General features: G+C 36.5%; 1 protein-coding gene across 1 annotated transcript; it reads left to right on the top strand.

Annotated features, from left to right (window-relative positions):
* Nucleotides 1-9143: 9143 nt before the first annotated feature.
* Nucleotides 9144-21888, top strand: LOC137009688 (uncharacterized). The gene is made up of 6 exons (XM_067372126.1): nt 9144-9230; nt 9326-9610; nt 18466-18641; nt 19445-19501; nt 20586-20660; nt 20759-21888. The coding sequence occupies exons 1-5, from the start codon at nt 9191-9193 to the stop codon at nt 20649-20651; spliced, it is 624 nt and encodes a 207-aa protein (XP_067228227.1). The 5' UTR covers nt 9144-9190; the 3' UTR covers nt 20652-20660; nt 20759-21888.
* Nucleotides 21889-25483: the final 3595 nt, after the last annotated feature.

The following is a 25483-nucleotide window of genomic DNA, read 5'->3' as shown; positions in this document are numbered from 1 at the left end:
TATGTCGGGTATATGCAGGGCTTATATAACAAGGTAGTGATAGACACAGCTGAATGTGATGATTGGAGTGCTCAGTAACCATGGTGATAAACTAGTGGCGGGAAATGGAACAACACAAGTCCAAAACAGAGTGCACATGTAACAATAGTCTGATCTCTCATTAAATTATTTAATATTTATGATGTCTGGGTATGTATACATGGTCCTGTCAAAATATTTACTGCATAATGACTTTATAAAATCTTTTAAAATATCGATGCACTGCAAAATTTAATGCAGTATTATTATTGTAAGGCTACAAAAACCAACACATGATATTAAATAATAATAATAAAAAAAGACACAGCTCAAAACATTTTCTGTATGGCTTCAGTAAATCAAAAAAATATTTAGTACATAGAATTGAACATATTCCTCTCTCTTTTATATATTTATAAAATATATATTTAAAATATATTTTTAAATTTTTAAAAGAAGTTTTGTTTGTTCACCAAGGCTGCATTTATTTAATTTAAAGTAAGATTTCTTTAAAGAAATTAATACTTTTATTCAGTAAGGATGCATTAAAGGTGCCCTAGATTCAAAAATTGAATTTACCTTGGAATAGTTAAATAACAAGAGTTCAGTACATGGAAATGACATACAGTGAGTCTCAAACTCCATTGTTTCCTCCTTCTTATATAAATATCATTTGTTTAAACGACCTCCGAAGAACAGGCGAATCTCAACATAACACCGACTGTTACGTAACAGTCAGGATCATTAATATGTACGCCCCCAATATTTGCATAATGCCAGCCCATGTTCAAGGCATTACACAAGCCAGTATTAACGTCTGGATCTGTGCACAGCTGAATCATCAGACTAGGTAAGCAAGCAAGGACAACAGCGAAAAATGGCAGATGGAGCAATAATAACTGACATGATCCATGATATCATGATATTTTTAGTGATATTTGTAAATTGTCTTTCTAAATGTTTCGTTAGCATGTTGCTAATGTACTGTTAAATGTGGTTAAAGTTACCATCGTTTCTTACTGTATTCACAGAGACAAGAGCCGTCGCTATTTTCATTTTTAAACACTTGCAGTCTGTATAATTCATAAACACAACTTCATTCTTTATAAATCTCTCCAACAGTGTAGCATTAGCCGTTAGCCACGGAGCATAGCCTCAAATTCACTCAGAATAAAACGTTAACATCCAAATAAATACTTTACTCACATAATTCGAAGCATGCATGCAGCATGCATGACGAACATCTTGTAAAGATCCATTTGAGGGTTATATTAGCTGTGTGAACTTTGTAAATGCGCTGTAATATAGTCGACAGCTCGTGTGGCAGAGAGCACGCGATTTAAGGGGGCGGCGCCGAGTGTAAATCAGTGTATAGTTAATGATGCCCCAAAATAGGCATTAAAAAAAATCTATGGGGTATTTTGAGCTGAAACTTCACAGACACATTCAGGAGACACCTTAGACTTATATTACATCTTGTGAAAAAGCATTCTTGGGCACCTTTAAATGTTTCAAAAGTGACAGTAAAGACATTTATAATGATACAAAAGATTATTTTTCAAATAAATGCTGTTCTTTTGAACTTTCTATTCATCAAAGAATCCTGAAAAAAAATATTGTGCACAAAAAAATGTTTCTTGAGCAGCAAATCATCATATAATGATTTCTGAAGGATCATGTGACACTGAAGACTGGAGTAATGATGCTGAAAATTCAGCTTTGATCACAGGAATAAATTACATTTTCAAATATTTTCAAATGGAAAACAGTTATTTTAAATTGTAATAATATTTCACAATATTACTGTTTTTATTGTATTTTTAATTAAATAAATGCCTTGGTGAGCAGACGAAACTTCTTTTAAAAACATTAAAAATCTTACCAATGTGTGTGTGTGTGTTTGTGTGTGTGTGTGTGTGAGTGAATAATCAAGAAAACCCACAGTATTGCTACAGTCCAGTAGTGTTCATTTTGAAATATTACTAATAATTTAAGTTTTTACTATGTTTACTTAGTCAATAAAGATTTCACAGCAAAAAGACAAGTGAACCATGAGTTGAAGGTAGTTTATACAATTATACTAAAAGGCCTTTTAATTGCAAAATAAATAAATAAATAAATAATAATAATAATAAAAAAAAAAAAAAAAAGGAGAAAAAAAAAAAAAAAGAGTATAACAGGGGTGGTCCAAACCCGGTCACTGACTTTCCTCAATGCACCTGCCTGGAAGTTTCTAGTATATGACAGGTAAGTATGGGGTCAGATTCCCGCCAATAGTATTGCGGTCATGGATCAAAAAATAATAAGTGTGAATCACAAATTTAAAAACACATGTAAAAATATATAGCACAAACTTAAAAAAATAATGCAAAATGATCGGAATGGCAAAGAACATGGTCACGGATCAAAATATAATAAGCGTAAATCGAAAAATCAAAAGCACATTTAAAAAAATAACAAGCATGAATCAAAACTTTAAACACATTAAAAATGATATTGCACAAATCTTAAACTTGTGTTTATGCGTTCTTAAAAGTTGTTTTCCTTGCTTTTATTACTCTTTTCTTTCTGCTCTCTTTACATTTTCTGCTCATATTTTACTCTTTTGTGCGCTTGTGCAGTTTTTCTCTTTGCTCTTCTTTCTACGTTCTGCTCTTGCTTTTCCAAATGTTGCAGTTCGAGTTTCATGTAAATTAGGCCAGGCTTAAGCGCCACCATTGGTCCACTAGTTCTAGATTGACAGCTCCTCCTCTAGCCAATCAATCGAAGAGAGGGAGATGACATCACTTCAATGCGACTCATGGCTACTGATGCTCACACTCATACAGGAGAAGATAACCATCACAGCTGGCAATTTCCGAGCTGGGGTAAACTCTTTCTGTTGCAGGACACCGTTATAATGTATATGTACCTGCAACTCGACCTGTCACCGGTATATACTTCTACCTGGACAATCTTTTATTGTTAAATTTACCATCCTAACGACAACCTGTCACAGTTGTGCCTGTCTGACGATCTATTATTGTTATATTAATCTTTAATGCACCTTCCACTGGACTTGGCACCGTGAAACGCAGCGTCCACCATGCAGCAGCCTCACAACATCACTCTTATGTGTGCCTGGCTCGTCTATACCTGTTATGTTACTGTTAGATATTTTTAGTATTCATACAATAATATTAATAATAATAATATGCTTGCTTGTTGTCTCTTTTATTCCTGTCTTTTGCACAAGAGAATACAACATATGAAACCTAAGTTACCTTACTAGGCTAATATATTTGCTTGTGAATTACATTTAAAGTAAGATATGCCATGGCAATTGTTTAGATCAGTAGTTCCCAAACTGGGGTACGTGAGGTGACAGAGGGGGTACGCGAACAAAATGCAGAATTTTGCCATTCATTTAATTCTTCTCTACATTAAAATAACATTAAAACCGATCATGTATTTTCTAACAGGTACAATATGCCATGACATCCAATCAAAATACCACATCTTTTGCGGTCAAATCTGACAGAGTGCATTTCCACATGCAGCGCACATATGGGTGCATATACAGTATAGGTTGCGTGCGGAGTCTGCAGCCTGAGCAAAACGCGCAACATACTGCCATTCTGTACCTGCAGATTTAGCACTTACTAGCACGAAGAACAATAGCCTGGCACAAAACGGGCTTAAATATCAATTTAAGATTCAAACTCTTGATACAAAACATAGCCTACCTTTTGTGAGTTCTTGTTTTTAATGTTGATAATATTATATGAGCAAGAATGCAAATCCAAATATCCACACAACAGTTCAACAAACAAAGGGGTAATATTAAGTGTTATTCTTCACATTATTGTCAGTATTTGCTCTATTTTGCAATGAAAACAACAGCAGGATTACAACACAGCAGTGTTTCGAGAACGAATCTGCAACTTTGAACGAATTGTTTGTGAAAGTCATGATTCATTCATAAATACAGCCACTTGCTTCTTTGAATGAATGACTCGATGACTCAGGCATTAAGACAGTGACTTACCGCCATCTACTGGCGGTTTTAGTATTTAAAATAATCACTTTTCACGTTTTTAGCATAGCATTGTTGTAAAGGTATTCATAAAGATCAAAAACTGCACTAGAAAGTCAATTTAGGGGGCAAATATTGTCCCTTAATGGAAAATTTACAATCTAAGTGGAAGAGAGGGGGTACGCAGAAGGATGGTAAGTGTCTCAGGGGGTACTCCACTCTGAAAAGTTTGGGAACCACTGGTTTAGATCATTGTATGTTGCTCGTAATAGTAAACTGTGCATATTTTGTCATGTATTGTTTTCTTGTAAACAGATTTATAGATTTTGTCTTCCATGTACAGTATGTCATTGACACGGGTGTTGGTTTATGAATTTGATCACATTTGAGATTATAAAATTATAAAGTTAAGCAATAGCCTTCACATCAGTGTTTTCCCCAATATTAGAGCGATTGCAAATGTTTATTGAGCTGTTGTATAAATCAATATAGCTATAAGTTAATTTTGAATGTGTTTTTGCACTATTTTAATGAAAGGAGTATCAAACAAAGTCACAGCAGAACAGCTTTGCTCGTCTCTGAGCAACACAGCAGTGTTTCATTAATGAATTCCTGATTTGAATGAGATGTTTGAATGAACTTTCCGCCAACTATTGGTCATTTAAATTCATATTTCTATAACATGGATGGGCAATGTCAGTCCTGGAGTGCAGTTTAGCTTCAACCCTAATCAAACACACCGTAACCAGTTAATCAGTGTGTCTTCAAGATTATTAATACTATAGACAGGTGAGTTTCTTATTTTATTTTATTTTATTTTATCGGGGTTGGAGCTAAACTCTGCAGGACAGCGGTAATTTTGTTTTTATTTAAAACATTAATCTTATAGTATTGTGCAATTATGTAGTTATGTAATTAAACACAATAAATGTGTGAACAAATCACTGCATATCAAATCCACCTGGTTTCTGTAACTATCTTCTCTGTAACACTATCGTAGTCAATGCAGAGATGATACATTCAGTCTTAGAATTAATTTACCTATGATCGTTTAACAACAATTAAGAAATATATTAGCTACAGTAGCCTTAGCATATTAGCACCATGAGCCAAGTAATATTGTAACACCAAATACCATATATTATGAACATAAAGATTAACAATCATAAGTAGACTGCACAATAAAAAGAGTATCTCAAAAAGAGGAATTATTTGTCCATAGTTCAGATAACTTTACAGATTGAAAGTCCTTGTAAAGTTTCAGATTAAACTGTTATCTTCTCCTGTATGAGTGTGAGCATCAGTAGCCATGAGTCGCACTGAAGTGATGTCATCTCCCTCTCTTCGATTGATTGGCTAGAGGAGGAGCTGTCAATCTAGAACTAGTGGACCAATGGTGGCGCTTAAGCCTGGCCTAATTTACATGAAACTCGAACTGCAACATTTGGAAAAGCAAGAGCAGAACGTAGAAAGAAGAGCAAAGAGAAAAACTGCACAAGCGCACAAAGGAGTAAAATATGAGCAGAAAATGTAAAGAGAGCAGAAAGAAAAGAGTAATAAAAGCAAGGAAAACAACTTTTAAGAACGCATAAACACAAGTTTAAGATTTATGCAATATCATTTTTTATGTGTTTAAAGTTTTGATTCATGCTTGTTATTTTTTTAAATGTGCTTTTGATTTTTCGATTTACGCTTATTATATTTTGATCCGTGACCATGTTCTTTGCCATTCCGATCATTTTGCATTATTTTTTTAAGTTTGAGCTATATATTTTTACATGTGTTTTTAAATTTGTTATTTACGCTTATTATTTTTTGATCCGTGACCGCAATACTATTGGCGGGAATCTGATCCCATAGGTAAGAGCTGTGTCTGAAATCGCCCTATATACCCTATATGGTGATTTTTGAGGACAGCAATTTGTAGTGGTGTCGCACTTATTCAATCATAATGTACCGCAACAACGAGTGTACACTCAAGAAGTTCATAATGCACTATGATGGTCGTGCTGAATGAACTCCCGGTTCTGACCAGAAGGTGGCGCCCGCGGATAAATCCATACATCATCCGTTCATTTTTCAAACCGCTGGTGTGGCTACATTAAGGTATAAATTACTTTTTAATTGATTATTGAATTGTTTAATTGAGGTTACATGCTAGTTTCCATAACAGAGTTTAAGATAAATAGCCTATTTAAATTACTAGGCCTACTGGAGCAGCTATTTTGCTAAGTTTCAAATGATTAGCCATAATTAGCCATAAGCCACTGGCGTCCTTTAATGATGTCCTTAATAAAGGACATCATTAATAAAGTCCTTTAGTACTTTAATGATGTTTTTCCTACCCTTTCTGGACCTTGGAGTGGTAGTTGCGTTGGATCTCTATGGAGAGACAAACCTCTGACTTCATCAAAAATATCTTAATTTGTGCTCCAAAGATGAACAAAGGTCTTATGGGTGTGGAACTACAAAAGGGTGAGTAATTAATGACTGAATTTTCATTTTTGGCTGAACTAACCCTTTAAATCATTTCATTCAATTCCTTTCCATAAAAAGACCAATTTCTCTCATCCATAAAAAAAGCAACAACAAAAAACACTTGTTCAAAACATGGATACAGCCTTGGTTTTTATATAGTTTAAATGGTAGTGTACATTGTCTGATCCATTCATTCATTCATTTACTGATTATCATGTTCTTGCAGGAGTACAAGCAGAAACTCGCTCGTGTCACACAAGTGCGGAAGGAGCTCAAGTCGCACATCCAGAGTCTTCCGGATCTGTCTCTCCTACCGAACGTCACCGGCGGTCTCGCCCCCCTCCCGTCTGCCGGAGATCTCTTTTCCACTGACTGAACGCCTCTATAAGACTCAAAGTCCTCTAAGACACTGGTTCCTCCTGACTCACAAACACCAGAGGAGAGCAGAGCGACTGATCAAGATCCTTCGCCCACTTTTGTATTTCAGTAGTTCTCATACCAGCCAACAAGGTTCCCAAACCTCACAGAGATCAAACCCACCAGTCCATCCGTCGTTAAATCGGACTCAAAGTGTGGAGATTTTGTTTTGGTGTGACTTTGCTGTGGAAAGCAACCCTTTTTTGCTTTGTCTTATACCTGTAGGGTTTTAGTTTTATTGCTCCAAGTACAATTTTGCTTCATTTTGGTTTTGAAAGAGACTAAACATGAGGATTCGATTTTAAACACCTGTAGACTGAGTTCAAGATATCAAGAGAAATTAATTAGGGAACTCATGCTCATCATAAACTGATATATTTTGGTTACAAACCTGATCTGTTTTTCTTCAAATGATTATTTTGCTGATAAAACTCAACAGATGTGCTGATATTACACTGTCAAAAGAATACAGTGTGATCCCATTTCTTCTCTAGTCACTGTATGTTTACAGTGTCTCATTAAATATGACCGAACACATTCAACAACAAAATGCTTTCTGATATGAGTGAATTATTGAAATTTAATATGAATGGATTGCTGTATTAACAGAGGGATGAGTAAATGATGCTGTGAAGCATCTATAAAATATAAAGTGGCCAGACTCTATATGAAATGACCATTTCTAATGTTTAATTTGCAGATAAATGGAATATATGTGCATTTATGCATTTGAACATCACTGAGATAAAACATCAAATGGATAGAATTCAGAAATCAATTCTTATATAGATGGACCAACTGACTGATAGATTTGAATCTGACACACTATTGAGCTGAAGCCATTTTGTGCTTGTTGCCCTTTTTGTCTACATTACACCCCACATCTAGATAAAATTCTGTTTTATCTGTTTCCTGAACCCAGATCTTTTACAGGATTTTTAGTGTTAATGACATGGTGAGCTCCCTTTCAAAACATGGATTGCTATTCTTCTTTTGCAGGATAAAAATAATCTCTTTCTCTTGGTAACCAGTTTGTGAATTCCTAATTGAGTTAACAAACAGTCAATGGGGAACTAAACTCTTATGTTATACTGTTGATTGGCTTCTTTTCAAACTGAACTTTCATTTGTTGTGATATGGTCAGGAAGAGTTTACTGCTACAGAAGACAAGCATCTCTACCCCAGTGATCCCCAACTAAGGGGTATGCGAACCTGGACACTTAAAGGGATAGTTCACCCAAAAATGAAAATTCTGTCATTATTTACTCACCCTCTGGTTGTTCCAAACCTGTATAAATTTCTTTGTTCTGCTGGACATTTTTGTAATCAGTTTGTAACCAGGCCACTTTGGGGCACCACTGACTTCCATAGTAGGAAAGAAAAATACTATGGAAGTCTCTGATGCCCCAGAACTGTTCAGTTTCCCAAATTCTTCAAAATATCTTCCTTTGTGTTCAACAGAATAAAGAAATTTAAACAGGTTTGGAACAACCAGAGGGTGAGTAAATGATGACTGAATTTTCATTTTGGGGTGAACTAACCCTTTAAAAACCATAAATTGCCTTTGGTAAAGGAACATAAACTAAATAGTATGTAAAGTGTTTTTGGGTAATCATGTGGATGGCCTTAACAGTCAAATATATGTTTAGAATTTTTTTTAAAATAATAGTACATAATTAATAGTATATAATCAGATATTTTATGGTTACAAAATATGAAATATCTATGATGAATAATTAATATTATGCATGTAAAATATACTGTATGTAACAGGTGTTTTTCCTATTAGCCTGTTTAAGAAGTCCTCCTATGGTCGTCCCATACAAATAAATGGCGTACACATTATTGATAAGATTAAACATCCTAAAAATACACGATATATAAACGAATGAGTTATGTTCCTTGAGTACACCATTTAACTCGTTTATACTTAATGATGCTAATGTTCTGTCCAAGTAAACACATGCGCAAAACAGATAAGTAAGAATAATTAACATTGTGCCATCACTGAGATGGGAAACTGTACATGTAACAGTTTAAATCGGCCATGAAACATCATTTGGCGGAAAACGTTCTCGAACTTTCTCATACCTGTCCTGCACATGTAAATACAACACACTAGCGCTACCTAGTTGAGACCGTGATTGGCTGAAAGTAAGTGGTCTTCCTCTTCCACTCCCCTCCCCCTCCCCCCTCACCTGTTTGAGCTGCTTTTTCTCCACTAAAACACACCTTTGTATCCAGATCCAAACAGCACCGAAGATGCGCGACTTAATCGTAGTTATAGTTCTCCTTATCGCAGGTAAGTGTTTTAATAGTTTTCACAGTTCTGGATTGTTATTATCTACGTGTTATTCTTTTTCTTGATTACTTAAAGTGTGAATATATATTACACAGGTGTAGCAGAGGGGTTTAGGCGATGTTTTCCCGAATGGATTAACGCCAGTAAAGTTTCAGTCATCTGTCAAGACCGTGTCAAGAAAAACGAAACACTGCTGGCACAGTGCTGTGGTCCTTACGAGAACTGCCAAACGACGAACAAACCTGGGGTCTTGCTGGAAAAGGCCAGTATTTGTCTCACCGTCACTAACTCTTCCTATGATTCGTGGCCCTGTGAGATAAAGGCTTTCGTTAATGACACAAAACAAGGACCAGAGAGATTCATAATCAATGTTCGGAACCGTAAGTAATCCATTCTTCAATTTCTGATTAACTTAGTGCAATTCAAATCGGTACAACTTTGCTTTATTTTTGGTTGGACACAGTTGTATTGTACTCTCAGCCAGATGTACATTAAAGTTTACCGCACTGGTCACTCGTATGAAGAAAAAAATCTATTTAAACCCAGAGCCATCTCTCTCTATGGCTCTGTTTAAACCCAACTTGTTTTGAAATGAATGAGATGACAGCCACGAGTTTTCTCCTCGTTTCCAGTTCATGCTTTCATGTTGGCTACAGCGACACTCTTGGCTCATGGGTATTGTAGTCATTCAGCAGGAGCTCGGCAACATGACTTTTTTCATTAGTTGAAATCGATTTGAGGTGTGCTTTCAGAAGTATATACCATCACTCAACAACCGCACTTTTAAAAATGTTTCTATTTTAGTCAAAAATCAATTTAAGAAATTATTGGATTACTTCCGGAACCTCTTGGAAACATTACCATTTGTTTTTAATAGAAGTCTCTTTTGCTTATCAAGCCTGCATTTATTTGATAAAAATACAGAAACAGTAATATTATTAAATATTTTTACAACTGAAAATAACTGTTTATGAATATATTTTAAAATGTAATTTATTCCTGAATTTTCAGCATCATACAAAACGTCATATACTTTCCTGAAAGTGTTATTTACAAATTTACAAACAAATTTATTATTATTATTGTTAAATTATTTTTAACTTTTAATTTAGCTAATTAAGATGGTATGTTGTAACATAAATGAAAATGTACTAATACACAACAGTCAGTCCTGTCAGATCAGAGTTGCACCTCTGGTCATTTAGCCCTATTATTCTACTTAATCTTGTTTTCCATCTTCATGTTTATCAGTTCTGTCAACCTGTTGATGCATTAAAGCATTAGTTCAATTTAAAAGGAAAATTAGCCCAAGCTTTACTCACCCTCAAGCCATCCTTGGTGTGTATGACTTTATTCCTTCTGATGCATCAAGATAATATTAATAAATGTCCTGATGCTTCAGAGCTTTATAATGGCAGTGAATGGGAAACAATGAGTGTAAGTAAGTAAGTATGAAGTAAAATATCTAGCTTCAGTCAATTTTATTTCCGTAAGTTGAATAGGAAAGGTGTAGGACATAGCTTAAGCTTTCTGAACTGCAAGTTTTACACTTTTTCATAAGTTGAACACAGAAGGTGGTCTGATGGAAGCTAGATATTTTACTTCATAACTTGTTAAATAAGGAATGTTTTTTTTTTACCCAAACGGCATCGCTTCAGAAGGCCTTTATTAACCCCTCAGAGCCATGTGGAGTACATTTATGATGGATAGAGACACTTTCTTCAGCTCATACTCATTGTTTCCCATTCACTGCCATTATAAAGCTCTGATGCATTCGAATATTTATTAATATTTCTCAGATTGTGTTCGTCAGATAGAAGAAAGTCATACACACCTACACTCTAAAAAATGCTGGGTTAAAAACAACCCAATTTGGGTTATTTTGGCAACCCAGCGCTGGGTTGTTTTGACCCAGCAAGTTGGGTTAAATATTTAACCCAGCATGCTGGGTTGTTTTTTGTAACCTACATTTTGGTGTAAAATGACTACATTGCAGTATTTAAATTAATCCAAATGGGTTTTTAATTAAACCCAGTGATCTTAGACATTATAAAAATCACTTGTACACACAGAATGACTATCAAAAGGTAAAAATTTATTAAAAACAAGGACAAGGGCAAACATGGTCAAAATGAACAACATGCATGTGAAATGAAAATCAGAAAAGAATTGCAAAATCAATAGCCACACAGTTTATACAGATAAATTAAATTGTTTTTCACATTTTAGTGAACATTGATGAATTTAACTGGCATTTAAGACCAAATAAGACCTTTTTTTTGTTGCATATCCACTGGCAACAAAAACACTACACTATAAAATTATTCACTGGTTTCAACTTTAAGTAATTGTATTAAATATTGCAATAATTTATTCAAGCAAACAAAGGTAACAAGTTAAATTCCAAAGTTCACTCAATTTCAAACATAACTATAAATCCATAACCTTAAGTGTTTACAAAACTATTTGGTAATAATTATCTAAAATCTCTATTGTTGCCTAAAATATGGAGCTATATTAAACTATGAGTTAAATAAAAATAAATCTAAGAATTTTAATAACAATTTAACATGACTAAAGTTTTACAAACATGACTGAACACAAATAAACCACAACATTAACACTGACATTAGTATCGCATGTAAAAGAATGTGAGTTGGAATGAGAGAGTGTGAATTCCTCCACTAAACAATGAACAAGCATTGAACATTTGTCAGATTATATGCTAAAAGTTCGTTGAGTCCATGAATACAGAACGCGCATCACTGCCAATTTTCATGACCTCCTTAGGATAACTGATGTCCAGTCATGAAGAGGCTCCATCAGCACAGCAAATGCATGCAACATCCTTTAAATTGTCCAGGACAATCTTCTCCTTTAAAAGCACGGTCACATCAGTGATCTTCATTGGGGAAGGTCATTCTCCTTTTTGACCAGTATTCATCCTTGTTACCACCTGTTCATCATTGGGTTAAAAAGAGGAAATAGAAAATTAGTAGGGAACACAAAACAAATCCCTAAAACATTTGATGGTTAAAACTGAATTTTCAGACATCATTGTGAAGTGACTCAAGAGCAGCTCTGGAGATGAAGTTCAAGTGGATTGTCCTCATACAGTGAGACTGCAGATGGATTAGATTAATCCATATACAGTAAAAATGTCCTGAGCTTACTTTTTTAGCCATAAATTTAATTGTGATTTTGACATGATATCGTTAACTGTCCAGCCCTATTCAAAAACCATGTTTTTGCCACAATGTCTTCATTTAAGGGGCCAGTGGCTCCCACAGCATGTAGGTTGGAGTCCAGTGAGATGTTTTTTTCTGTCATTATGAAGCTTAAAGAGTTAGTTGACCCAAAAATGAAAATAATGTCATTTATTACTCACCCTCATGTCGTTCCACACCCGTAAGACCTTCGTTAATCTTCGGAACGCAAATGAAGATATTTTTGTTGAACTCCGATGGCTCCGTGAGGCCTGCATAGCCAGCAATGACATTTCCTCTCTCAAGATCCATTAATGTACTAAAAACATATTTAAATCAGTTCATGTGAGTACAGTGGTTCAATATTAATATTATAAAGCCACGAGAATATTTTTGGTGCAAAAAAAAAACAAAACGACTTGTATAGTGATGGCCGATGTCAAAACACTGCTTCAGGAAGCTTCGGAGGTTATGAATCAGCAGTTCAGAGCGCCAAAGTCACGTGATTTTAGCAGTTTGGCAATTTGACACGCGATCTGAATCATGATTCGACACACTGATTCATTATGCTCCGAAGCTTCCTGTTTTGAAATCGGCCATCACTATACAAGTCGTTATTTAGTTTTTTTGGCGCACCAAAAATATTCTCATCGCTTTATAATATTAATATTATAAACTTTATTACAGCCTCTAGACCCAACAACAAGACCAACAACATAACAAAAGGAATAGATACATACATAAACACATAAAAACATATTTTGATTCATGAGAGTCTTAACAGGCACCCATACCAATATTTCCACAAATATGATTGATATCTAACCAAGCTGCACCTAGGGCTTGTGAGCATCATTATAATACAATTTTGAGACTCATCAAGTCGGGACATGAACTTAAACATTAGGTTCCTCAGGAGAGCCTGTAAAGTGCTTAGCCCTAAGTCACAAAAGAGCTTACTTGCACTGCTACTCCTGGGCTTTTCTAGCAGTATACTCAGGCAGTCATTATAGGCTACCTGAAGTTTGCGCATGGTCTCCTTTTTGTAGTTGACCCACAATGGGGCTGCATACATAGGGGTACAGTATGCACGAAACAATCTCACTTTCACCTCATCAGAGCAATGATGGAATTTCCGGACTAACATGTTTTCTTGAACATACAACATTCGTCTCTGCCTATACATATCTGCATCATCTTCCAACCTGTCAGTGATGATATGGCCAAGATATTTTGTACAGTGAGATACACAGAGGGATTGCCCTGACAGGTAAAACATTGGAAAATGCAGCTTCTGATCCTCCTTGGTCCTACATATCAATACAACACTCTTTTTTGCATTGTACTTTACATCAAACTCAACCCCATACTCAGAGCATATATCTAACAGCTGCTGGAACCCAACAGAGCTGGGGGACATAATAGCCAAATCATCAGCATACATCAGATGGTTTAACAGAGTGTTCCCTATCAGACAACCTGTCTTACACTTCCCCAACTGTATCGACAGGCTGTCCATGTATAGGTTGAACAGGGCTGGAGACAAAAGTCCCCCCTGCCGTACTCCATTGCCTACACTGAAGGGTGGATAGGCTGTTTCCCCATTTAACTTGCATATGTTGTTTGGCATACCAATAAACCAGGATACGTATGATGCATCCAGGCACACCCCTAAGTTTAAGTTTAGTAAAAAGCTTATGGTGATTTACCCTGTCAAATGCCTTGGAAGCATCAATAAACCCCAGAAATATTGTAGAACCCTGCCTTCTGTAGGATTCAACAGCTTCTTTCAAGGCATAGATACATAGATCTGTACTGTGCTTGGCCTTAAAACCAAATTGATTTTCTGTGGTGTCAATGAACTCACTCAGTCTATCTAGCAGCAACTTTTCTAACACCTTAGAAAAAATGCTGGCTAAGGCGATGGGTCTATAGTTGTCCAAACTCCCTATTCTACCTGCCTTATCCTTGATGACTGGCACTAATGTGACTGTCAACATGGTATCTGGCAGTATGCCATGTGTCATTAGCCCTGTGAGGCAGATGGACAATAGAGCTGCTACCCTGGGGCTGGCTAACTTAAGGTGCTCCGCAGTGATGTTATCCTTGCCACTAGCTTTGTTATCAGCTAGTTGCTCTATAACATAATAAACCTCACTGGGAGTAAAATGAATCACTTCCTCCTTTAACTTGCCCACACAATAAGGTTCACTTTTAATACAATTAAATAAAGCTGCGTAATGCAGCCTCCACTGCTCTGCTATATTGTCTCCACCAGACACCCCTTCAATGTGGCATGGCATACTGCTTTGGCCCTATTTGTAGCTTTTACCTCTTTCCAGAACTCAGTGACATTGTTACCAAGCAAGTTTTCAGCCATAGAATGAGCTCTTAAGGCTTGCTCATGCCTCTCCACAAAACGCACTGCATATTTGTATCTAGCATTTGTAAGTTTCTTATGCTCTAATTCTGCCCCCTGTCTGGGTCTACCAACTATAACCCAGGCTCTATGAGCTGTCTTAGCGGCTTCTTGGTGGGCAGCTACATACTTTGTCCAACCAGGCTTGGTATTCTTAACCTTTCTAGGATGAGTGTGTAGAGGTCTACTGGCCTCATATATAGCACTCACTATACTATTGTACATTTCACATAGGTCATTACAGTGAGTGTCATCATCACAGTTAATATTTGAACATAAAATAGCATCCATGGGTAGCTGTACTTCCCTTAAGAGAACATCTGTCCTCCCACAATAAAACATGACATCCTCTTTAGATTGTTTTACCCAATTCACTTTGACCCCATTGGCGCCATCTTCTGTCAATCTGCTGCAATCAGGTAGGTTATCAACATTTATTGTCATAGAGACAGGTAAGTGATCAGTGGTAGTCAACCCATACATAATTTCAACTGTTTCCAGACTATCATGAGCATCAGATGTACAGATTACATGATCCAGCCAGGATGTTGTGTGCCATGCTTCACTGATGTAAGTATAACTATCTACAGGCAAAAATTTCATGCTGGAAAGAACCAGTTTACTGTCATGACAGAACTGCATCAAGTGCTGACCAAAATATTGAACCACTGTACTCACATGAACTGATTTAAATATGTTTTTAGTACATTAATGGATCTTGAGAGAGGAAATGTCATTGCTGGCTATGCAGGCCTCACTGAGCCATCGGATTTCAACAAAAATATCTTAATTTGTGTTCCGAAGTTCAACGAAGGTCTTACGGGTGTGGAACGGCATGCGGGTAAGTAATTAATGACAGAATTTTCATTTTTGGGTGAACTAACCCTTTAACAGTTAACATGCCAAAAAAAAAATAGTCTTTAAAAAAAATTACTTTTTTCTTGAAGTATTAAAACAGACATGACATACCTCACACATTTTGATGAACTTGGAGGGCTGCTCTTTAAAGTATTAGTTCACCCAAAAAAGAAAACTGTCATAATTTACTCTCCCTCATGTCGTTCCAAAACCATAAGACTTTTGCTAATCTTTGAAGCACAAATGAAGATATTTTTAATTTTCTCTTAATTGTTTGTCCATCCATTGCAACTCTGGGAGTCCAACATTTTTGAATTTTCTGAACAGGCATGATTGCTTTACATGATATGAACAGATATAATTTATAATTTTATTCACATATAAATATTGGTATGGACTACTACAATAACTGCATTTGTGAAGCTTAAAAATACTGATTATCTAGACTAAATGGATAAAAATAAATAAATAAAAAAGATGAGAATATTAAAAGTATCTTCATTTGTGTTCCATAGATGGACAAAAGTCTTATGGGTTTGGAAAGACATGAGGTTGGGTAAATGGTGACAATTTTTATTTTTTGTGCACTATTCCTTTAAGAAAGGAAGACCAAGGAGAAGGGCTCCTTTCCACAGTTGGTTTAAGTTCTGCAATGGATAATACGGACATCAATTATTATAAAAAATGTCAAGAAGTCATACTGTTGTTGCACAGACATTTTAATTAATGTTAAACAGGCAGAAGACAACAGAAACATTCATTTTCTAACAATAAACTCACATAAACTCAAAAGAATGGAGCACTCCTAGGTCTCTGGCTTGATCTACGAAATCAAACATGGTTTTATCAAAAAACAACTGATAATGACGTGGAATTTTTACATTACTTACCATAAATCGTCTTTCCCTCTCTTCTTCTGTACGTTAGCCGAGAAGATCGCGCATCCTCGGCTCGCGCAGCAGTTGCCTGTCGGTTACTCCCGTCGCGGGCCACATGAACACACAGCGCAACAAGTCTGAAATATTACATGCAAAACATAAATTAACAATTTCCGCTTCAACACCATCAAAATAAACCAACCTTTATTTTACATATCGCAGTTTCATTTCCTTAAGGAAAACGTTAGGTCATTACATTCGGGTTAACCGCGAAGATAAAAAAAAAAAATTAAAATAATGAATTAAAACGTGAATCTGTTGATAACCTTCCATTAACAAACTTCAAGAAACTTGTAAATATGACACAAGAAACCAACTATATTTAAAAACGTCTCTTTGATTCAATAAGAGGCCGTTGAGACATGAGGCGAATGAGGCAAAAACCGCGAAAATTTCCATCTAAGTTCTTTTCTGACTTTTTTCGCCTTCAAATACATCTCGAAATACTTTTGGACAGAAATAAGTGAGAATATCTTTAATTATTTATCTTCACTTACCATAAACAGTCTTTCACTCGATTCCATCCGAAGACGCGGAGAAAATGGCGGCTTCTCGCACCGGAGTCAGTGCTGTTAACGTGACGTACATGCTCTCCTTCAAGTCCGCGTTCCCAACCCAGCACTGCTGGGTTAAGATTAAAGGTACAATATGTAAATTTTTTGCAGTAAAATATCCAAAAACCACTAGGCTAGTGTTATATATTTTGTCCAGCTGATTACTAACAATATCTCTAATGTTTTCAACTACTTGTAAATCATGAGAAAATTCCCATTCTAAACAGTGACACGGGGCAGTGCAGTCGCCTGTCAATGACGTCAGTTACCCTTTGTTACCGCCTTTACTGACGTAGGAACCACATGACAACAGTGCCGTGGACAAATGCGGAAGTAGTGTCTAGCGTCCAGCAAACCACTAGCTTGCTTCAAGCAGTTCCTTATTTACTTCTTGCACGTTTTATGGTGGATTGTGTTACTTATTTATGGAACATAATTACTGTTTACCATCTGCCGCTGGTTCTGTCGACAAGGACAGCTCCCGTAAACTCATGACCGGAAAAGCGGAAGCGGCGCCGGCGACTGTGTCATAATAAAAGTCCCGCTGCTCGTGAGGCGTGTGTTGATCAATCGCTCCAGCTCCTCGTTCAGCTCCACAACACTCGGTCCTGCTCTGCTTCATACTACAGTAACTTCTTCCAGACTCCAATCCCTATTCTTTTGCACCGTCCGTTGAGATGGAGACCACATGTCCCAAGTTTCCGCTCTAGAACTTGGCGTCATCAAACTACGCCTTTGTTTTGAATAGGCTTCTAGCGACCTCTAGCGGAAAAAAATATCACAAATTGTACCTTTTAAGAAGGATCTTCAACCCAAAATTGGGTTGAATTAACCCAGCGTCCTTACCCAGCAGTCTCAACCCAGCGGTTGGGTTGAAAAAATAACCCAGCATTTTTTAGAGTGTAGGATGGCTTGAGGGTGAGTAAAGCTTGGGCTAATTTTCATTTGAAAGTGAACTATCCCTTTAATGTTCAGCAGAACTGAAAGATGAGTGCATTGATTCTACAGGGTAGTATTAATAATATTAGTATTTTGTAGTATTATATTAGTTCTATATTATAATTAGTATTATAAGGTACATGTTTGATTACTTCCTGCTTATCTGTGGTGTTCTCTTGAGCAGGTGTGCCTTCTGGTACATGAACCATATGTGGCCATTACATATTAAATACCAGCAGACTAATAAACTAAGGGACCAAGCTGACTGATTTCCATGCTTTTATTTTTGAACACTGTTATTGTTCCTGTTGTTCTTTAAAGAATCTACCAGCACTTCACCCAATCCAGAAGCTCCCAGCACTTCACCCAATCCTGGCCATAATGAGTCACAATCAGGGCCTATTGCAGCTGGGGTCAGTGTGCCGATCATCTGTTTGCTGATCATCGGTTTGCTGATCATCGGTTTGCTGATCATCTATTTCATCCTTTACAAGAAGGCAAGTACATTCAGAAGCAAATAAAATCTGTGTTCCTTTTAATCTTTATTAAAGCAATAGTTCACTCAAAAATGAAAATCGTCATCTCTTACTCACCCTCATGTCGTTCCAAACCTGTATGACTTTTTTCCTGTGAAAAACAAAACAAACTATTGTGAATGTCAAGGTAACTAATGTGGATCAGGAGGCTAACGGCCAGGCTTAAAAAGAACAACAAAAGTACAATTAATACACCATAAAAAATGTCCAGACAACCACGTGCTTCATTCCAAATCAATCTACTTCACATGAAGAAATTAATGAAGTTTTAATTTGATATTCTATATAATATTTCCCCATTGCTGTAGCTCCTAAATTTACATGTAGGCACATTTGAGCATGGTGATTGGTCATAACTGGTCATGTGACACATGAGATCCAAAGGCTTCAGAAGACATTGAATATATTTCAGAAGTTGTGTGGACTATTTTCAGCTACTTCTGTTGTCCTTTTGGATCTTGACAGTCTGTGTCCCAATCCAGTGTCATTATGTGGGAAAGAGCAGCCTGGACATTCTTCCTAACATCATCTTTTGTGTTCGATTCCATATGTTTAGAATGACGAGTCCAAGTAAATGATGACAACATTTTCATTTTTGGGTAACCTATACACAATTATAAATAATTAAAAGGCACTAAATGTTTCTTGTCCAAAGCACTGAAAAGAGCAACTGCAAGTGTATTGAGAACATTTGTGACTATCCAAGAGATGAACTAATAAATCAGAGCTTTAATAATCATTTAACAACATGTTTGTCCTTGCAGGTGAAGCGCTTCAGGAAAGTCATTTGTGGCTTTTTCAGTCGTCTACAACGTAACAAGGTAAGTGCTACCATATGCAAATTAAATCTGTTTTTGACTCATTACAATTTTAGTTGCTCCTCCCCTTCCCAACAATGTTCATGGGAATGGATGCTTGTGTATTTTGTAAAAATATATATATTTTTAACCTCTTTCAGTGTTTCATTTTTGACAAAACTGTGATTGATTGTCATTGCATATAAATTATATATTGCACATCACAAACTTCTTAAAACTGGACTTTAATTGTAGTTTCATGTTTCATGACTGCTAATTTATTGAAAACAAAGACCACAGTTCGTACCACAGTTACCATCTCAAGACACATTTTTAATCTCAAGACAGTTATTTGTCCTTAAATATTTACACACATTCACTGTTTATGTGCAAAACTGTGGTAATAACCATTTTCCCTCTGATTAAATTATTTGTTTGGCCAGTGTCTTTGTGGAACTGTAACATGTTGACCTTAAACTAGCCATTCAGTTCAAATTCAGATTCATGTCAAATTAGGGCCAGTTTTGAAGGGCACTGTGGGAAGAGGACATTCAAATAAGTGAGGAAATGGATCTTCTTTTAAACAGTGAAAGTGAAGTATATGGTGTCACAAACTCAGAAATTGTGCTCTGCATTTCACCAATACACACACACACACACACACACACACACAGTGAACACACACCTAGAGCAGTGGACAGCTGTTTTTGCTGTGGTGTCCGGCAGGCAATTGGGGGTTAGATGTCTTGCACAAGGGCTCCTCAGTTGTGGGTAATGATAGTGGTAGAGAGCTCTGTTCATTCACTCCTACACCTACATTTCCTGCCGGTACTGAGACACGAAGGGTCCTTCCACAAGGTCATTAGCAACATGGTACTTTTGACAGTCACTTTACAGAAGTCATTATGCCATATGATTTTCTGATACTATTTGGCAAATTTGGAGAGCCAGTCATAATCTAGCATTTAATCTTTGGTATTATCTTTTATACACAAAAGGTGTATAGTATTTATTATTCAAAGTGCTTTTACAAAAAAATAAATTAGTAAGGATTTTTGCTGCTGAGGAATATTCTTACTAAAAATATTGTGTTTGTATTTACTTGCAGAAGAATCCTAACCAGGAGCCGGACATTGAGAAGGGAGAGAAGGAGAATTTCCTGTCATCAGGATGAAGGTGTAAAGTATGTCAGACAGTTTGTAATGTTTTTGTTATAAAGGATTTTTTTTTTCTTCTTTGTGGCACACTAAGTCAAGTTTAATGCTATTATCATCTTTACAGGCCAAGAGGAGTACAACATGAAGGCGGTCACACCTTAACCCAACTATGATGTGCAATAGTTAAGTTAGTCTACCTGAGGATTTCATGGCATACAAGGCAGTCAACGGACAAACGTCCAGTCCACGCTGACACAACCGTCCACTTTGACCACCATTGCCTTGTTATAGAGGTCTGCATAGGATTTTTTGTTTTAAAATGATCTCAGAAATATTTTATTTTAATTTTTTTTTTAGATCATTTAATTTTGCGGGAAATTTTGCCAAAAGCCATTTCTTTATCCTGAGTACACACCAATCAGTGTCTTCCCAGCCGTACTCGGCAATCAGAAGATGTCCCGTGCCACACTCTGTTGTGACGGATCCCGCAGCCGTCCTCCACCAGACCTCTACCTTTGGAAAGGTCCAGAAAATTTTCCCTCCAGAAAAGTCAGAATAAGCTACAGAAAAATGTAATTCTGCAGTTCTACTTCTGTGTATGGCAAATGCTTCAGTTTATATATGATGTATGTCACTGTGTTTGAATGTTACATGGACGGTACTGTAATCTCGTCCCAGCCCGAGGAGGAGAAGCTCTTCCCAAGCTGAATCTCTCCCAAGGTTTCTACCTCTTTAACTCATTGCCTGCCGGTGTTTCAAAAACGTCTTTAGCCACTGCCAGCGTTTTTGATCATTTTCACAAAAATATCATGTCCCCTCAGAATATTTTGTTTGAATATCAAACATTTTTTTGTTTGATCAAAACATAGATGGAGTAGATTGAGTCCATCAACACCCCTAAAGCATTACAGTCATTAACACTTTCTGAGTCAATTATTTTGTTTTGTAACATTTGGCAGTTTTTATTTATGCTGTTTGATGATTGTGTTATTATACATGTACCTCTGCTTACATGTGAGCGCACCTGATTCTGCTTCTTCGCCTACTTTGATCCAGAGATTCTCTACTTTTTCAGAAGATGCATAAGAGCGCCCCCTACCATGTAACAGTGAAAACATGGATTGCCAGAAAATGTTGTCAATGGTGGGGAAAGAGTTAACTAAACCTCTTTGGGAGTTTTTACTTGTCACTGCTGCCTTTGGCTTGTTTACTGGGCTGTTATAAGACACAGACAACAGTATGTATTTTAAGAAGTGCTGCCTAAAATGTATTTATTTTCTGTATTTTTATTTTGTATTTTATTTTTATTTTTTTAAATTATTTTTATAATAACTTAACACTTGCACGTGTACTTTAAAAATTTAATAAATTGTATAAAATATCTTGTGGGCTTTATTTTTTTGTTGGATGGTTGACTTTGTGAATGAAGATAACTGGTCTAGATATTTATATTCTCTCAAGAAAATGTCAGCATTTTGCTATGAAATTTCTAGGCCTGGTTTCAAAGACAGGGTTTAGATTAAGCCAGGATTAGTTAAATTAGGACATTTAAGAAGCTTTTATAAGTGTGCCTTATAGAAAAAAAAAAACATTACTGTGTACAACTTGAGACAAAACAATGGCAGTGACATATTTTAAGACAAGTTACTTTGTTAAAACGGCTCAAACATTCATTTTAGTCTGAGCCTAGCTTAAGCCTTGTCTAAATAAAGATGAATTAAAATAAAAATGTATATAAAGATGAAAAACTTCAATGAAAATGAACTGAAATATAATGTTTTGTTGAAATACTAAAATTGCAAAATACTTTACAAAAAAAAAATTAAAGCTAGAAACTCGCTCGTGTCACACAAGTGCGGAAGGAGCTCAAGTCGCACATCCAGAGTCTTCCGGATCTGTCTCTCCTACCGAACGTCACCGGCGGTCTCGCCCCCCTCCCGTCTGCCGGAGATCTCTTTTCCACTGACTGAACGCCTCTATAAGACTCAAAGTCCTCTAAGACACTGGTTCCTCCTGACTCACAAACACCAGAGGAGAGCAGAGCGACTGATCAAGATCCTTCGCCCACTTTTGTATTTCAGTAGTTCTCATACCAGCCAACAAGGTTCCCAAACCTCACAGAGATCAAACCCACCAGTCCATCCGTCGTTAAATCGGACTCAAAGTGTGGAGATTTTGTTTTGGTGTGACTTTGCTGTGGAAAGCAACCCTTTTTTGCTTTGTCTTATTCCTGTAGGGTTTTAGTTTTATTGCTCCAAGTACAATTTTGCTTCATTTTGGTTTTGGAAAAGACTAAACATGAGGATTCGATTTTAAACACCTGTAGACTGAGTTCATGATATCAAGAGAAATTAATTAGGAAACTCATGCTCATTGTCCATGTGACATCAGTGGGTTAGATAGAATTTTTTGAAGCATCGAAAATAAATTTTTGTCCAAAAATAACAAAAACTACGACTTTATTCAGCACTGTATTCTCTTCCGAGTCTGTTGTCAATCCGCGTTCACGAAAGTGACGCTGCTGATGTGTTATCTGGTGCGGCCGAGGTTTGTTTACAGTCTGAGGACTGTAAACAAAACAACCTTCGCAAACATGTCTAAGGATTTCGACACGGAGGAAGACTTGCATTTTTTTGCTCAGCCATATTTATTTGAACCCGAATACAAGGACGAAGAACTAAGAGCAGCGTCACTGCAGAGTCGTGAACGCGGATTGACAACAGACCCGGAAGAAAAGACAATGCTGAATAAAGTCATAGTTTTTGTTATTTTTGGACCAAAATGTATTTTCGATGCTTCAAAAACTTCTAACTAACCCACTGATGTCACATGGACTACTTTGATGATGTTTTTATTACCTTTCTGGACATGGACAGTCTACCGTACATACATTTTCAATGGAGGGACAGAAAGCTCTCGGACTAAATCTAAAATATCTTAAACTGTGTTCTGAAGATGAAAGAAGGTCTTACGGGTTTGGAACGACATGAGGGTGAGTCATTAATGACATCATTTTCATTTTTGGGTGAACTAACCCTTTAACTTTGAACATCAAGAAGACTTAACCTCACACCCAATTCTTTATCATTTATTTACTAATTATATTTGTCTTTTTTGACAGACTGAAACAACAGCTGAAACGCACCTAAAACCTACCTGAAACATTCAAAACCTATCAAACTCATGCTCATTATAAACTGATATATTTTGGTTACAAACCTGATCTGTTTTTCTTCAAATGATTATTTTGCTGATAAAACTCAACAGATGTGCTGATATTTGTCAAAAGAATACAGTGTGATCCCATTTTCTTCTCTAGTCACTGTATGTTTACAGTGTCTCATTAAATATGACCGAACACATTCAACAACAAAATGCTTTCTGATATGAGTGAATTCTTGAGATTTAATATAAATGGATTGCTTTAATAACTTAGGAAATTATGATGTGTGAAGCGTCTATGGAATATAAAGTGGACAAACTTTTCAAAAGGACCATTTACCTATTTGAAGTCACAGATTAATGTTTATGCTGTTGATCACCACCAAGATGAAACAAAATACAGAGAAAACTGAATTAAGCCTTTTCTAGCCTCACAGGTCTTTTAGTTATGAAATCACGTGCTTTTAGAGAATGACCCTTCATGCAGTGATAGTGATGCATTTCATTGGTCTGTCCATGGAAAATGAATCATCTTTGTTTACTGATTCTGTGCCCACATTAATGTCCCTTGTCTAGATCAATTTCTCCAGTTATCCTGCTGTTTACTTCATTTTCCGAACTCGGATGTGTTTCAGGTAGGGTATTTTGTTTTGTTGATGGTGTTGCAGTGTTCATCACAAGATGGATTGATCCATCTTTTGCAGCATAAAGAACTAAACTCATTCGCTTGATAATATTTTGTTTGTAAATTCTTTATGGACAAGACAGTCAACGGATTAGAAATTCCGAGTTATAGTGTAGATTTGCTCCATTAACTGTGATCTTGAAGCACAGTGTTCAATAAAGTTACCGTGAAAACACAACCAAAATGGGGAAAAACCCGTTCAAACCGCTACGAAACATGGATGTGAGTTAAATTGTAAGTTGACAAATCTCGGCCGTTGTTTCTGGGACCAAATCACAGCCACGTTTTGCTTGGATAACACGTCGCTGGGTAGTTTTAGCAAAGAAAACCCCGAAACAATTTCATTGATATGTTTTATAGTAGTCTGCAACGCAACATCCCAGAATCCGGTTAGGCAGGTTACCTGGCTAAAGAAGGGGGTTGGACTCGTACTTGACAACCTGACGCGGAGTGATAATCACTGCCAGTTGCACGTGACAATAGCTAGTCCCTCGACGTATATTCATTTTGAGACAACCATTCCATATAATAACACAGCCTATTTTCTTAAGGTAGGTGCTATAAATACTATTAAAATGTGAGGTTTTAACCGCAGATCCGACAATCCATTCGCGCTTCTGTGATTAGGCTATTCCTCCGCATTCCGACAGGGGTTTAAAACGCTGCTCTTCTCTTCAGTGTTACACCAGATCCAAACAAGATGCACGGCATTCTTGTAGTTATGTTTCTCTTTATCTCAAGTAAGTGTTTTAATAGTTGACACAGTTCTGGAAAGTTATTATTTAAGTGTCAGATCTTTTTCTTGATTGCTTAAAGTGTGAATATATTTGACAGGTGCAGTTGGGATGTCGCGAGCAACAGCGACAGGAAAGTTCAATCGATGCTTTCCCGGATGGGCTGAAGCAGAGCAAGTTACAGTCAGCTGTAACAATAGTAAGATCGCTCAGTATTGTGATTCTGGTCATCAGAGCTGCCGAAATATCAGCAACCCCGGAGTCTTGC

The sequence above is a fragment of the Chanodichthys erythropterus genome, chromosome 20, assembly GCF_024489055.1.
Source record: "Chanodichthys erythropterus isolate Z2021 chromosome 20, ASM2448905v1, whole genome shotgun sequence".
NCBI classification, from domain to species: domain Eukaryota; kingdom Metazoa; phylum Chordata; class Actinopteri; order Cypriniformes; family Xenocyprididae; genus Chanodichthys; species Chanodichthys erythropterus.
This window is presented reverse-complemented; position numbering and strand designations above follow the sequence as displayed.

Bases quoted from the DNA above. Each gene is read 5' to 3' on its own strand.
- LOC137009688 (XM_067372126.1), top strand. From the start codon at position 9,191: ATGCGCGACTTAATCGTAGTTATAGTTCTCCTTATCGCAG. The intron at 9,231-9,325 runs GTAAGTGTTTTA...TATATTACACAG, and splicing joins TATAGTTCTCCTTATCGCAG to GTGTAGCAGAGGGGTTTAGG. The intron at 9,611-18,465 runs GTAAGTAATCCA...TGTTCTTTAAAG, and splicing joins CATAATCAATGTTCGGAACC to AATCTACCAGCACTTCACCC.